The 13,589-nt window shown below is 45.1% G+C and overlaps 1 protein-coding gene across 5 annotated transcripts in view; it reads left to right on the top strand.

Moving 5' to 3' along the window:
• The window catches only part of LOC129818960 (nuclear receptor subfamily 6 group A member 1-A-like), a 191,625-nt gene that overhangs the window by 165,128 nt on the left and 12,908 nt on the right, over positions 1 to 13,589 (top strand). For all 5 annotated transcript variants that reach the window (XM_055875350.1, XM_055875347.1, XM_055875346.1 and 2 more), the window contains one exon: positions 13,162 to 13,392. In XM_055875350.1, coding sequence (XP_055731325.1) covers positions 13,162 to 13,392 — 231 coding nt within the window. The remainder of the gene's footprint in view (positions 1 to 13,161; positions 13,393 to 13,589) is intronic.

Genomic DNA, 13,589 nt, shown 5'->3' with positions numbered 1-13,589 from the left:
CCAGTGATTCCAAGTCTATCTATATAGGGCAGCAGCCTCTAAGGTGCAGGGTTACGTAACCGGGTGGAAGACTGTTAGTGGTGGCTCTATAACAGTCTGATTGCCTTGAGATAGAAGCTGTTTTTCAGTCTCTCGGCCCCAGCTTTGATGCACCTGTACTGACCTTGCCTTCTGGATGATAGCAGGGTGAACAGGCAGTTGATCTGATGGTTGTTGTCCTTGATGATCTTTTTGGCATTCATTTGATGTCGGATGCTGTAGGTGTCCTGGAGGGTAGGTAGTTTGACCCCGGTGATGCGTTAGGCAAACCGCACCACCCTCTGGAGAGCCCTGCGGTTGCGGGCAGTGCAGTTGCCGTACCAGGTGAGGATTACTGCCAGACAGGATGCTCTCAATTGTGCATCTGTAAAAGTTTGAGAGGGTTTTAGGGGCTAAATTTCTTCAGTCTCCTGAGGTTGAAGAGGCACTCTTGCACCTTCATGACACTGTCTGTGTGGGTGGACCATTTCAGATCGTCAGTGATGTGTACGCCGAGGCACTGTTAGCTTTTCTACCTTCTCCACTGCCGTCCCGTCGATATGGATAGGAGGGTGCTCCCTCCTATCCATATCCCTCCATATCCCTCCTCCCTCCTCACCTCCTCCCTGTAGGCTGTCTTGTAATTGTTGGTTATCAAATCCACTACCGTTGTCGTCTCCAAACTTGATGATTGAGTTGACTGAGTGGCCATGCATGCCTCCATCGGTGAACAGGGAGTACAGGAGGGGGCTGAGCACGCACCCTTGTGGGGCCCCAGTGTTGAGGATCAGCAAAGTTGAGATGTTGTTTCCTACCTTCACCACCTGGGGGCATCCCGTCAGAAAGTCCAGGACACAGTTGCACAGGGTGGGGTTGAGACCCAGGGCCTCAAGCTTAATGATGAGCTTGGAGGTACTATGGTGTTGAAGGCTGAGCTGTAGTCAATGAACAGCATTCTTACATAGGTATTCCTTTAGTCCAGATAGGAGAGGGCGGTGTGCAGTGCAATGGCGATTGCATCGTCTGTGGATCTTTGGGACGGTAAGCAAATTGAAGTGGGTCTAGGAGGGTGTCAGGTAAGGTAGAGGTAATATGATTCTTAATGGGCCTCTAAAAGCACTTTATGATGACAGAAGTGAGTGCTACGGAGCAATAGTAATTTAGTTCAGTTACCTTTGCTTTCTTGGGTACAGGAACAATGGAGCAGGTGGGGACAGCAGACTGGTATAGGGAGAGATTGAATATGTCCGTAAACACTCCAGCAAGCTGGTCTGCGCATGCTCTGAGGACGCGGCTTGGGATGCCGTCTGGGCCGGCAGCCTTGCGAGGGTTAACCTCTCTTGGGTACGTGAGACGTTAGCGTCCCACCTCTTCAACAGCCAGTGAAACTGCTGGGCGCCAAATTCAAATACAGAAATACTCATTATAAAAATTCAGAAAACAAAACATATTTTACATAGGTTTAAAGATGAACTTCTTGTGAATCCAACCACGGTGTCAGATTTAAAAAATGCTTTACGGCGAAAGCATACCTTACGATTATTTGAGAACATAGCAGACAAATCATTACAAATAGTAACCAGCCAAGTAGAAGAGTTACACAAGTCAGAAATAGAGATAAAATGAATCCCTTACCTTTGATGATCTTCATATGGTTGCACTCAGCAGACATTCATTTACTCAATAAATGTTCCTTTTGTTCGATAAAGTCTCTTTATATCCAAAAACCTCCGTTTTGTTTGCGCGTTTTCTTCAGTAATCCACAGGCTCAAACGCAGTCAAAACAGGCAGACAAAAAAATCCAAATTGTATCCGTAAAGTTCATAGAAACATGTCAAACGATGTTTATATTCAATCCTCAGGTTGTGTTTAGCCTAAATAATCGATAATATTTCAACCGGACAATAACGTCGTCAATATGAAAGGTAAACAAGAAAGGCACTCTCGGTCGCGCGCATGAAAAAGCTCTGTGACACTTTAGGGTCCACTCATTGACTGCTCTTACTTCCTGATTTTTCAGAATACAAGCCTGGAACAATTTCTAAAGACTGACATCTAGTGGAAGGCATAGGAACTGCAATTTGAGTCTAAGTCAATGGATACTGTAATGGCATTGAATAGAAAACTACAAAACCAAAAAGAAACCAATTCCCGAATGGATTTTTCTCAGGTTTTTGCCTGCCAAATCAGTTCTGTTATACTCACAGACACTATTTTAACAGTTTTGGAAACTTTAGAGTGTTTTCTATCCAAATCTACCAGTTAAATGCATATCATATCTTCTGGGCCTGCGAAGCAGGCAGTTTAATTTGGGCATGCTTTTTATCCAAAATTCCGAATGCTGCCCCCTACCCTAGAGAAGTTAACACGCCTAAATGTGTTATTAATGTTGGCCACGGAGAAGGAAAGCCCTCAGTCCTTGGTAGCGGGCTGCGTCGGTGGCACTGTGTGATCCTCAAAGCGGGCGAAGGTGTTTAGCTTGTCCTGATGCAAGATGTTGGTGTCTGCGACGTGGCTGGGTTTCCCTTTGTAGTCCGTGATTGACTGTAGACCCTGCCACATACGTCTTGTGTGTGAGCCGTTAAATTGTGATTCCACTTTGTCTCTGTACTGGCTTTTACCTGTTTGATTGCCTTACGGAGAGAATAACTACACTGCTTGTATATTCCCAGTCCCCTTGCCATGGTTAAATGCGGTGGTTCACGCTTTCAGTTTTGCACGAATGCTGCCATCTGTTTCTGGTTTGGGTAGGTTTTAATAGTCACATTGGGTACAACATCTCCTATACACTTCCTGATGAACTCAGTCACTGTATCTGTGTATTCATCGATGTTATTCTCGGCGGCTACCCTGAACAATTTCTCCTAAATACTTCAACATTGCCTCCAGATGTACTAATCAAGGTCTGGAATATGTCCAGAAAAGGATACATTAGTTGATTTTTTTTATTAACCTTTATTTAACTAGGTCAGTAAAGATAAAAAAAATATTATGTACAATGACACTGGGCCAATTGTGCGCTGCCCTATGGGACTCCCAATTACGTCCGGTTGTGATACATCCTGAAATCGAACCAGGGGGTCTGTAGTGACGCCTCAAGCACTGAGATGCAGTGCCTTAGACCGCTGCGTAACTCAAGAGCACTATAAAACACAATTTATCCAAACCAACCCAATATTTATTTGAAGCATGAAAAATAGTGATATGTGTGTAAAGGTAGCAACATCTGGCCAGTAGAAGACGGAAATCCTGGAAACTGGAGCAGGCTTCCTGTCTTATGTCGGGAATAGGACACATAAGTAAATTATGAAATGTGGCAAGAAACATTTCACCAAGCCAATGTTCATTAAATGTGCATCAAACATGCTGGGGAAAAATGCAAAGTGTCATTGACAGTATGTGCTTGTAAAGTCAAATGCATTGGTGAAATTCAGTAACCTCTTTGTCCTTATTGTCATCGAAATGTTAGCCCTGGCAAATCCAGTCCTTGACTTGGACTGCAAAAGGAGCTCATTTTGGGTGCCGGTACTTTTTATATTTAGGTGCTCAATACTTTGAGCTAATATTCTGTCAGAGGAACAGAAGCTCAAGCAGTAGAAAATTTGAGGTGCCGGTACTCGGCTCCGATGAGCTCCTGCCCAAGTCAAGCACTGGACAAATCGGTGTGTGAAACTAACTAGCAAGTATAGCTATTGTTGTCGTACAGTATGGCCGCCCTTGCTCCTCAACCTCGCACCTCCCCCTTCCTCCCCACAAAGGACCAAACCTAAACCCAGTCAATTTAAATGGTAATACCTTTGGGGCTTTCAAAAAGCTCCTCTCTTCACTTTTTTTAACATATCTTTGAGAGGCTTTGCAGTCCACGTTCCCACCATGCTAATAGCTTTTGGTACATGAACATAATGCCACTCTGGTGAGTCTCTCACTCTCCAGCTCGCTCCTTTCTCTTACATCCCCTTTTATTTCTCTCCCTTGCTGTCCCTCATTCGCTTGGGCTCTAGAATGTTATTTTTCTATCTCTTTCACACTCTTTCACTCTCTCTCTTACTCTTTCGCTCTCGCTCTTTTTCGCTCTCTCTCTCTTTTGCTCTCTCTTTCGCTCGGTCTCTATAATTTAGAATTCTCTCTATCTCTCTCACGTTCTCTCTTTCTCACTCATTCTTTCTATCCACCAGGTCCCAGTTACTATCCTTGGATTGTGGGGGGAAAACGGTATGGAGTATATATTGCCTTTCCTTGAGCATTGCAGCTCCTATTGATTACAATTGATGTAGCATTTGGATTTTGCCTTCCAAGGCACATTCTCACTGTAAACACATACAACTTGATGGCAGAACATTTTTGCAATAGGCCCCTATACTTAGTGAATGGTGGGGATTAAGACCGAGGTCACAGGCCAGAGCTTTCTCTGGGACGCCCTAAAAACACAGCACTTCAATACAAGTAACTTCATAACAGTATAAAAGCACATTTCCCCTAACCCTTACTTAACCTAATTATCTTAACATGCTACATAATTTCTCCTAACCTGCTGCATAAGTTTTCCTAACCTGCGGTGAAAAGTCGTAGCTGTATCAAAGTGACGTATTTAGGGAGTCCCGCTTTCTCTCTCTAGCACCAGCAGCTGTCTTCCATGGTACTAAAGCATGGGCAAAATGATGACAAGGGGGGGTCATTGCTATCTGAACAGGAAGCTGCATTCCTGTGTAGGGGGCTTCACGCTGACACCCAACGCAAGAGAGATTACCAGAATGTTATAACACTTTATAATAGCATACACAAGCGGTTTATAATAATAATTATTATACAATTAATTCATAATCCACTTTTCATTTAAAAACAGTCTCAAAGTACATTAAAATAATAAAAACGAGAGGAAGACAGAGGACACAACTAGACCGGGCTACTGACACAAAGAACGCATCTGACAAGGGACGGGGACAATAAGGAACACAGGTAAATCAACTGTAGGCCTTCCTAAAGAGAAGAGTATTTAGGCCAGTTTTTAAAGGGGCCCAGAGTCTGTGGTGCCTTCAGGTGGTCCAGGAGTATTTTCCAGAGGCTTATAAATGTTTTTGGTTTCTGTTGCTTTGGACATTAGCTAAACAAACCCAGACTGACAAGGCAAACAGTAAAGAGCTATAAAAAAAAAAGACCATGATGTCGAAGATGGCTACCAACTTCAGCTTTAAAAAGAAACACACTCTTCAGCAAATTGTGTGTCTTTTTGTGTTTGCATGAGTGGATGTGCGTCCGTGTGCATGTGCTGTTGTGTGTGTAAAGTGGTTGTACCTCCCCATCACTGTGTTTCTATTAAGGCCATGCCAAAGGACAGTGTGTTGGGCCCTTGGGGTGTGTTGGGCCCTTAGCAGTGCAGCTGAGGCCATGCCCATGTGTGTCTCTACCCCCCCCCCTACACACACATGCGCGCGCGCTAGGCCCCTGTAACCCCCTCCTGCCCGCGTGAACCTCCAGGGGGCTAGACTGAATCGCAGTCCTATTAGGCAGCTCACTGACCCTAAAGGCGCCAGCATGCTTCAGTTGGGCTGGCGCCTAGTCTGAACGAGGATGCTCACATAAATTCCCTTAAAAGACCTTTGCTTGAAAAACAAGAAAAAAAGCGACAATAGTATGGTTTGTCCATTTTGAGACGCTGTAGCCAGTTAACACTTCCTCAAAATAGTCCAAATGAAACTAAGATAACTCAAGAAATGTGTCATTCATTTTGACGTTTTTGCCGAGGAGATCTTAGTCGCACAATTTTACATCTAACTAAGATGTTTGGTGCAGTATTTCTCAATGAAAAAATCTGCATGAAAACAACAACTTTATTGAAGAATCCCTACTGTTGACCAATCATCGACGAAGGTGCGTAGACTGCGGCTACTGACTTCGGTGTTCCTCGAGAATTCTTTTTGGTGTGCCTGAACAGACGGAAAAACCCTTACCAACGTTCAATACGAACAAAAACGTCACAAAATGCCATCATAATATATGCACAAACTGTTTCAGCTGGGAAGCATCCATATGCCTTGACGCTATTTAGCAGTTCACTGACCTGCATAAGAGGATTGAAAGCCATGTACATCTGATGTCATAATCATCCCCCCCTCTCTCTGACACACACACACACACACACACACACACACACACACACACACACACACACACACACACACACACACACACACACAAACACAAACGCATGCACACTTTCATACACTTACACACACACCCACTCTTTCACACACTCCACTCTTTTCTCACTCTCTCTTTCATGATCTCTGTCTATCGCTACATCTTTCACCATCTCTGTCTATCGCTACATCTTTCACCATCTCTGTCTATCGCTACCTCTTTCACCATCTCTGTCTATCGCTACCTCTTTCACCATCTCTGTCTATCGCTACATCTTTCATCATCTCTGTCTATCGCTACCTCTTTCAACACCTCTGTCTTTCACCATCTCTGTCTATCGCTACCTCTTTCACCATCTCTGTCTATCGCTACATCTTTCACCATCTCTGTCTATCGCTACCTCTTTCACCATCTCTGTCTATCGCTACCTCTTTCACCATCTCTGTCTATCGCTACCTCTTTCACCATCTCTGTCTATCGCTACCTCTTTCACCATCTCTGTCTATCGCTACATCTTTCATCATCTCTGTCTTTCACCATCTCTGTCTATCGCTACATCTTTCACCATCTCTGTCTATCGCTACATCTTTCATCATCTCTGTCTTTCACCATCTCTGTCTATCGCTACATCTTTCACCATCTCTGTCTATCGCTACATCTTTCACCATCTCTGTCTATCGCTACATCTTTCATCATCTCTGTCTATCGCTACCTCTTTCACCATCTGTCTATCGCTACCTCTTTCACCATCTCTGTCTATCGCTACTTCTTTCACCATCTCTATCTTTCGTTCATTAGAGTTCCCAGCCTCAGAAATTGCAGCCCAAGTAAATGCTTCACAGAGTTCAAGTAACAGACACATCACAACATCAACTGTTCAGAGGAGACTTTGTGAATCAGGCCTTCATGGTTGAATATCTGCAAAGAAGCCACTACCAAAGGACACCAATAAGAAGAAGAGACTTGCTTCTTCTTATTGAACGGAGGATCACTGCATGTGTGGTTCCCACTGTGAAGCATGGAGGAGAAGGTGTGATGGTGCTTTGCTGGTGACACGGTCTGTGATTTTATTTAGAATTCAAGCCACACTTAACCAGCATGGCTACCACAGCATTCTACAGCGATACGCCATCCCATTTGGTTTGCGCTTAGTGGGACTATAATTTGTTTTTCAACAGGACAATGACCCAACACACCTCCAGGCTGTGTAATAGCTATTTGACCCAGAGTGCTGCATCAGATGACCTGGCCTCCACAATCACGCGACCTCAACCCAATTGAACTGGTTTGGGATGAATTGGACCGCAGAGGGAAGGAAAAGCAGCCAACAAGGGCTCAGCATATGTGGGAACTCCAAGACTGTTAGAAAAGCATCCCAGGTGAAGCTGGTTGAGCGAATGCCAAGAGTGTGCAAAGCTGTCATCAATGCAAAGGGTGGATACTTTGAAGGATCAAAAATCAAAAATATATTTTGATTTGTTTAACACTCTTTTGGTTACTATATCATAGTTTTGATGTGTTCACTACTATTCTACAATGTAGAAAAAAGTAAAAATAAAGAAAAACCCTTGAATGAGTAGGTGTGTCCAAACTTTTGATTGGTACTGTACATGCGTACGTGTGTGTGTGTGTTTGGGGGGTTGGTACTGTGGCGGATTTTTGACAGAGCTAATTCTCCTGCCAGCCTGATGTGCCGGCAGAGAAGAAAGGGGCAGAAGGCCTGTGCTTAATTCCCCAGCCGTGCTCAGAGGATTTAGACGGTGGAGGAAGGTTGGGGGATTATGCAATTTAAGATTTTACAAGCGCTTCTATTTCCTCCGCAATGGGCTTCCCCTCTCATCCCGAAGAGTGTGAACTGCTCCTCTCAGTTAATATGATGTGTGCGGCACAAACACACAGACAGACAGACACACACACACTTCACACATACTGTAGTTCACACAGCTCAGAGAGATCTCTAATATAAGTCGACTGATGCTTGAAGCCAACTAACACACGATCTTTCCTGTCTATTTTATATTCTCTCAACCTGCTTCTCCTCCGCTTGTACATACAGTACTGTAAAATGGAGATCCACCGCTGGGTATTAGCTACAGATAGCAACAAAAATGGTTAAGTGTTGAAGCTGATTGTGAATGGAGAGCAGTATATGCACACAAACACAGGTGCATGCACAAACACACGCACACACTCACACAAACAAAAACACACACACGCACACACACAGCCTCTTTGGTGAGTGGAGATTGCCAATGATGATGCCCACTGCAGCTAAATCACCCCTTATTTAGAAGACTAGAGGAGATTATCACAAACAGGCGCTGAATAGGAAAACGGCCCATTTTCAGACTTACAATGGAGCTTGTTTATTGGCGAATAAATATCAATACTTTGTTGTCGGTGTCGAAAAATAGAGCCGAAATCAAGGTAACGTTGCTATACAATACGTTGTTTTGTCATCTCCACTGCTGTAGCTAGTAAATCTAGGCCAATGTGTTTACTTGTCCCTGGCATCTTATAAATGCTTGTCAATGTACCTCATCCCATTACTGAAGCAGTGGGAACTATAATTGAGAAATGACTCCGATATGAAATCCTTCACAGCTGATTTTCAGAAACTTTTAAGTGTCATATTATGGTTTTTCCCTCAGATCTCCTGATAGGGGGAAATGTCAAGCGATTTCAGGCTCAAACCATTCTATCTGGGTGGATGATGGTACTGAAGTGGTTTTGACCTGGTTGGAGGGACTCATGCTCGCTCTGAAAAACTCCAACAGAGGTTGGCGCTGCCAGTGCCCCGTAGGATGCCAATACAGATAGAGGGTAGGGTTTCAAACTCCCAAGGAGCTTGACTCACTTGGTGGTCCCAGAAAGATAGCAAAGACTTACTATCAACAGGATACCAGTTACAAACAACTTATCCTTAGGCCATTTATCCAAAGTGTCGGATTTAAATCTAAGTGTGTGTGGGGGGGGGGGGGGGGGTCTGTGACAGATGCAAATACAGAATGACACCCACTGAGTTTGAGACCCCTTCTGTGAAGAACCCTGTTTGGAGGTCTTTGTGAGGTAGTGTAGCTTAAGTTGGCTAACAGTTGAGACAAAATGTTTTATATAGTGTGTATAAGCTGGAAGTAGAAGCCTAAGTGGTGTTGTCCATTACTTTACTCCAATTAGGGGAGGCGTGGTAGGGGAAAATATCGAAATATATATATATATATATATATACACACACTACCGTTCAAAAGTTTGGGGTCACTTAGAAATGTCCTTGTTTTTGAAAGAAAAGCACATTTTTTGTCTATTAAAATAACATTAAATTGATCAGAAATACAGTGTAGAGGAGTGGGAGGCCTCGGTGCACAACTGAGCAAGAGGACAAGTACATTAGAATATCTAGTTTGAGAAACAGATGCCTCACAAGTCCTCAACTGGCAGCTTCATTAAATAGTACCCGCAAAACACCAGTCTCAACGTCAACAGTGAAGAGGTGACTCCGGTATGCTGGCCTTCTAGGCAGAGTTGCAAAGAAAAAGCCATATCTCAGACTGGCCAATAAAATAAAAGATTAAGATGGGCAAAAGAACACAGACACCGGACAGAGGAACTCTGTCTAGAAGGCCAGCATCCCGGAGTCGCCTCTTCCCTGTTGACGTTGAGACTAGTGTTTTGCGGGTACTATTTAATGAAGCTGCCAGTTGAGGACTTGTGAAGCATCTGTTTCTCAAACTAGACACTCTGATGTACTTGTCCTCTTGCTCAGTTGTGCACCGGGGCCTCCCACTCCTCTTTCTATACTGGTTAGAGCTAGTTTGCGCAGTTCTGTGGGAGTAGTCCACAGTATTGTACCAGATCTTCAGTTTATTGGCAATTTCTCGCATAGTGTAGCCTTCATTTCTCAGAACAAGAAAAGACTGACGAGTTTCAGAAGAAAGGTCTTTGTTTCTGGCCATAATCGAACCCAAATGCTGATGCTCCAGATACTCAACTAGTCTAAATAAGAAGATTATTTAAATCAGAACAACAGTTTGCAGCTGTGCTAACATAATTGCATAAGGGTTTTCTAATGATCAATTAGCCTTCTAAAATGATAAACTTAAATTAGCTAACACAACGTGCCATTGGAACACAGGAGTGATGGTTGCTGATAATGGGCCTCTGTATGCCTATGTAGATATTCTATTAAAAATCTGCCATTTCCAGCTACAATAGTCATTTACAACATTAACAATGTCTGCACTGTATTTCTGATCAATTTAATGTTATTTTAATGGACAAAAAGTGCTTTTCTTTCAAAAACAATGACATTTCTAAGTGACACTGTGTTTCTGATCAATTTTATTTTAATGGAAAAAAATGTACCTTTTTTTCAAAAACAAGGACATTTCTAAGTGACCCCAAACTTTTGAACGGTAGTATATATATTTACAAAAAAATATTTGGGGGATTGGAAATGATGCAGACAATTACATTAATGGAAGACACAATCTATCTGCAGTATTACATCTGATCTACCCCCTAAAAAGAAAAAACAGTTTGTCTCGACCAAGCTTCTGTTTTAACATGCGCGCTCATCCGTACAATTCATTCCCACTCCCACTTCCTCTTCCAATCCTCCTTACCTCATTTCTACACACGGGAGACCAGTATGAAAAATGTATGCACTCACTACTGTAAGTCGCTCTGGATAAGAGCATCTGCTAAATTACTAAAATGCAAATGTACACACAAAAACCATACCATACATTGCATGTGTTCCCCATTTTACTCTCCTCACACCCTCCACCAAACCACCTCTGCCACTCGCCCTCCACCAAACCCCCTCCGCCCCTCGCCCTCCACCAAACCCCCTCCGCCCCTCGCCCTCCACCAAACCCATCTCTGCCCCTCGCCCTCCTCCCCTCACCCATCTCCGCCCCTCGCCCTCTGCCCCTCACCCTCCACCAAACCCATCTCCGCCCCTCGCCCTCCACCAAACCCATCTCTGCCCCTCGCCCTCCACCAAACCCATCTCCTCCCCTCACCCATCTCCGCACCTCGCCCTCCGCCCCTCACCCTCCACCAAACCCTCTCCGCCTCTCGCCCTCCACCAAACCCATCTCCGCCCCTCGCCCTCCACCAAACCCATCTCTGCCCCTCGCCCTCCTCCCCTCACCCATCTCCGCCCCTCACCCTCCACCAAGCCCATCTCCGCCCCTCGCCCTCCACCAAACCCATCTCCGCCCCTCGCCCTCCACCAAACCCATCTCCTCCCCTCACCCATCTCCGCACCTCACCCTCCGCCCCTCACCCTCCACCAAACCCTCTCCGCCTCTCGCCCTCCACCAAACCCATCTCCGCCCCTCGCCCTCCACCAAACTCATCTCCGCCCCTCGCCCTCCACCAAACCCCCTCCGCCCCTCGCCTAACCAGCTCCTATTTGCATGATGAGTGTGGCCGCATATATTTTAGTACAGTGGGAATCACAGGCCCTCGGCATATGAGTGTGTGCATGAATAAAGCCTTCAGTGGTCCTGGGCTGGGGAAACTCAAAATGGTTGCCCTACCCTCAAACAGACATCTTGTATTGGGTGGTAGGGAAAAGGAGGGAACTGAGAAAAATTATAGAAGATATCTTAAATATTTTTTTAGGTCAGCAGTAACTTGTACCTGTATGAAACAACTGGTTTGGTCCGCTCTGGTCCGGTCTGCTCTGGTCTGCTCTTGTCCGGTCTGCTCTTGTCCGGTCTGCTCTTGTCCGGTCTGCTCTGGTCCGGTCTGCTCTGGTCCGGTCTGCTCTGGTCCGGTCTGCTCTGGTCCGGTCTGCTCTGGTACGGTCTGCTCTGGTCTGCTCTGGTCTGCTCTGGTCTGCTCTGGTCTGGTCTGGTCTGGTCTGGTCTGGTCCGCTCTGGTCTGGTCTGGTCTGCTCTGGCCCGGTCTGCTCTGGCCCGGTCTGCTCTGACCCGGTCTGCTCTGGCCCGGTCTGCTCTGGTCTGCTTTGGTCCGGTATGCTCTGGTCCTGTCTGGTCTGCTCTGGTCCTGTCTGGTCTGCTCTGGTCCGGTCTGCTATGGTCTGCTCTGGTCAGGTCTGCTTTGTTCCTCATACCTATCCTCCTCACTCATGCCTCATGTTCCCTAGCATAACAACCCAAGTCCATGGGCATGGTGAGATCAGATGCCAGGCGGCATGGCGCTCAAGCGGCCTCTCAGGCTGATTCTGTCGGTATGCAGGAGGCTCCGGACGGCTGCGGTCGCCCTATCTGACATGACAGCTCCCAGCGCTCGCAGCCATTCTGCTACATACGGCTGACACAAAATGGAGGATGTGCGAGGGAGAGCATGTGCAGAGGGAAGATGTTGTGCTGGTGTGGCAGGGACAGAATTAGGAATGTCATACTTACTATAATGAGAGAAATTAAAAGTTGGTTTCTTTTACTTTTCTTTTTTTTTTTACTGCGCTAAGGGATGCAAATACTCAGACCATTTATTTGAACCGTAGGTTTTTGACAATATGGTTTTATGTTCAAGCAAAAGTCTTGCAAGAACAATGGTAGTCACCAAATGTTATTGGTCACATACACATGGTTAGCAGATGTTATTGCGAGTGTAGTGAAATGCTTGTGCTTCTAGTTCCGACAGTGCAGCAATATCTAACAAGTAATCTGACAATTCCACAACAACTACCTTATACACACACATCTAAGTAAAGGAATGGAATAAGAATATATGGATGAGCAATCACCAAGAGGGCTTTGGACTGTAATGACTATACATTCATGTCTCTAAGATATGTAACTTTATTTGCTCAGTACAAGATTGGGGATGTGGCAGTGATCCCATGGAGTGAATGATTGACCTTGCATTTACATAATTGACATTATGCATGACTGATACGGAACTGTGAATAAATCTTTCCCCCTTATGTTCTATATCTATCCTTTTTTTCTTTCTTTCATCCTTTCTTTTTTTAAATCTATTTTCTTTCCTTTTCTTCTTTGCTCTCTTTCTGTCTTTTCTGTCTCTCAGATGATCAGGCTGACCCGCGCTTGTGCCTCATCTGTGGCGACCGTGCGACGGGCCTGCACTATGGCATCATCTCCTGCGAGGGCTGCAAGGGCTTCTTCAAGCGCAGCATCTGCAACAAGCGCGTCTACCGCTGCAGCCGTGACAAAAACTGTGAGATGTCTCGCAAGCAACGCAACCGCTGCCAGTACTGCCGCCTGCTCAAGTGCCTACAGATGGGCATGAACCGCAAAGGTACGTGTGGAAGAGTAGGAAAATGGCCAAAAGTTACTGAAGGTTTCAGGAAAGGTGAAATCACTATACGGTGCTAAGCTAGTTTAAACTAGCTGACCTCTGCTAAGGTTATACAGTATTCATACTTATTATCACTGTGACTGTCATCAAAGTATTCCTCATAGCTTCTGAGTTATGACTCCAATTCCAACTACCTC

Source organism: Salvelinus fontinalis, chromosome 21 (genome assembly GCF_029448725.1).
Source record: "Salvelinus fontinalis isolate EN_2023a chromosome 21, ASM2944872v1, whole genome shotgun sequence".
Taxonomy (NCBI): Eukaryota; Metazoa; Chordata; class Actinopteri; order Salmoniformes; family Salmonidae; genus Salvelinus; species Salvelinus fontinalis.
The sequence above is the reverse complement of the archived record's forward strand: the minus strand, read 5'-3'. Positions and strand labels throughout refer to the sequence as shown.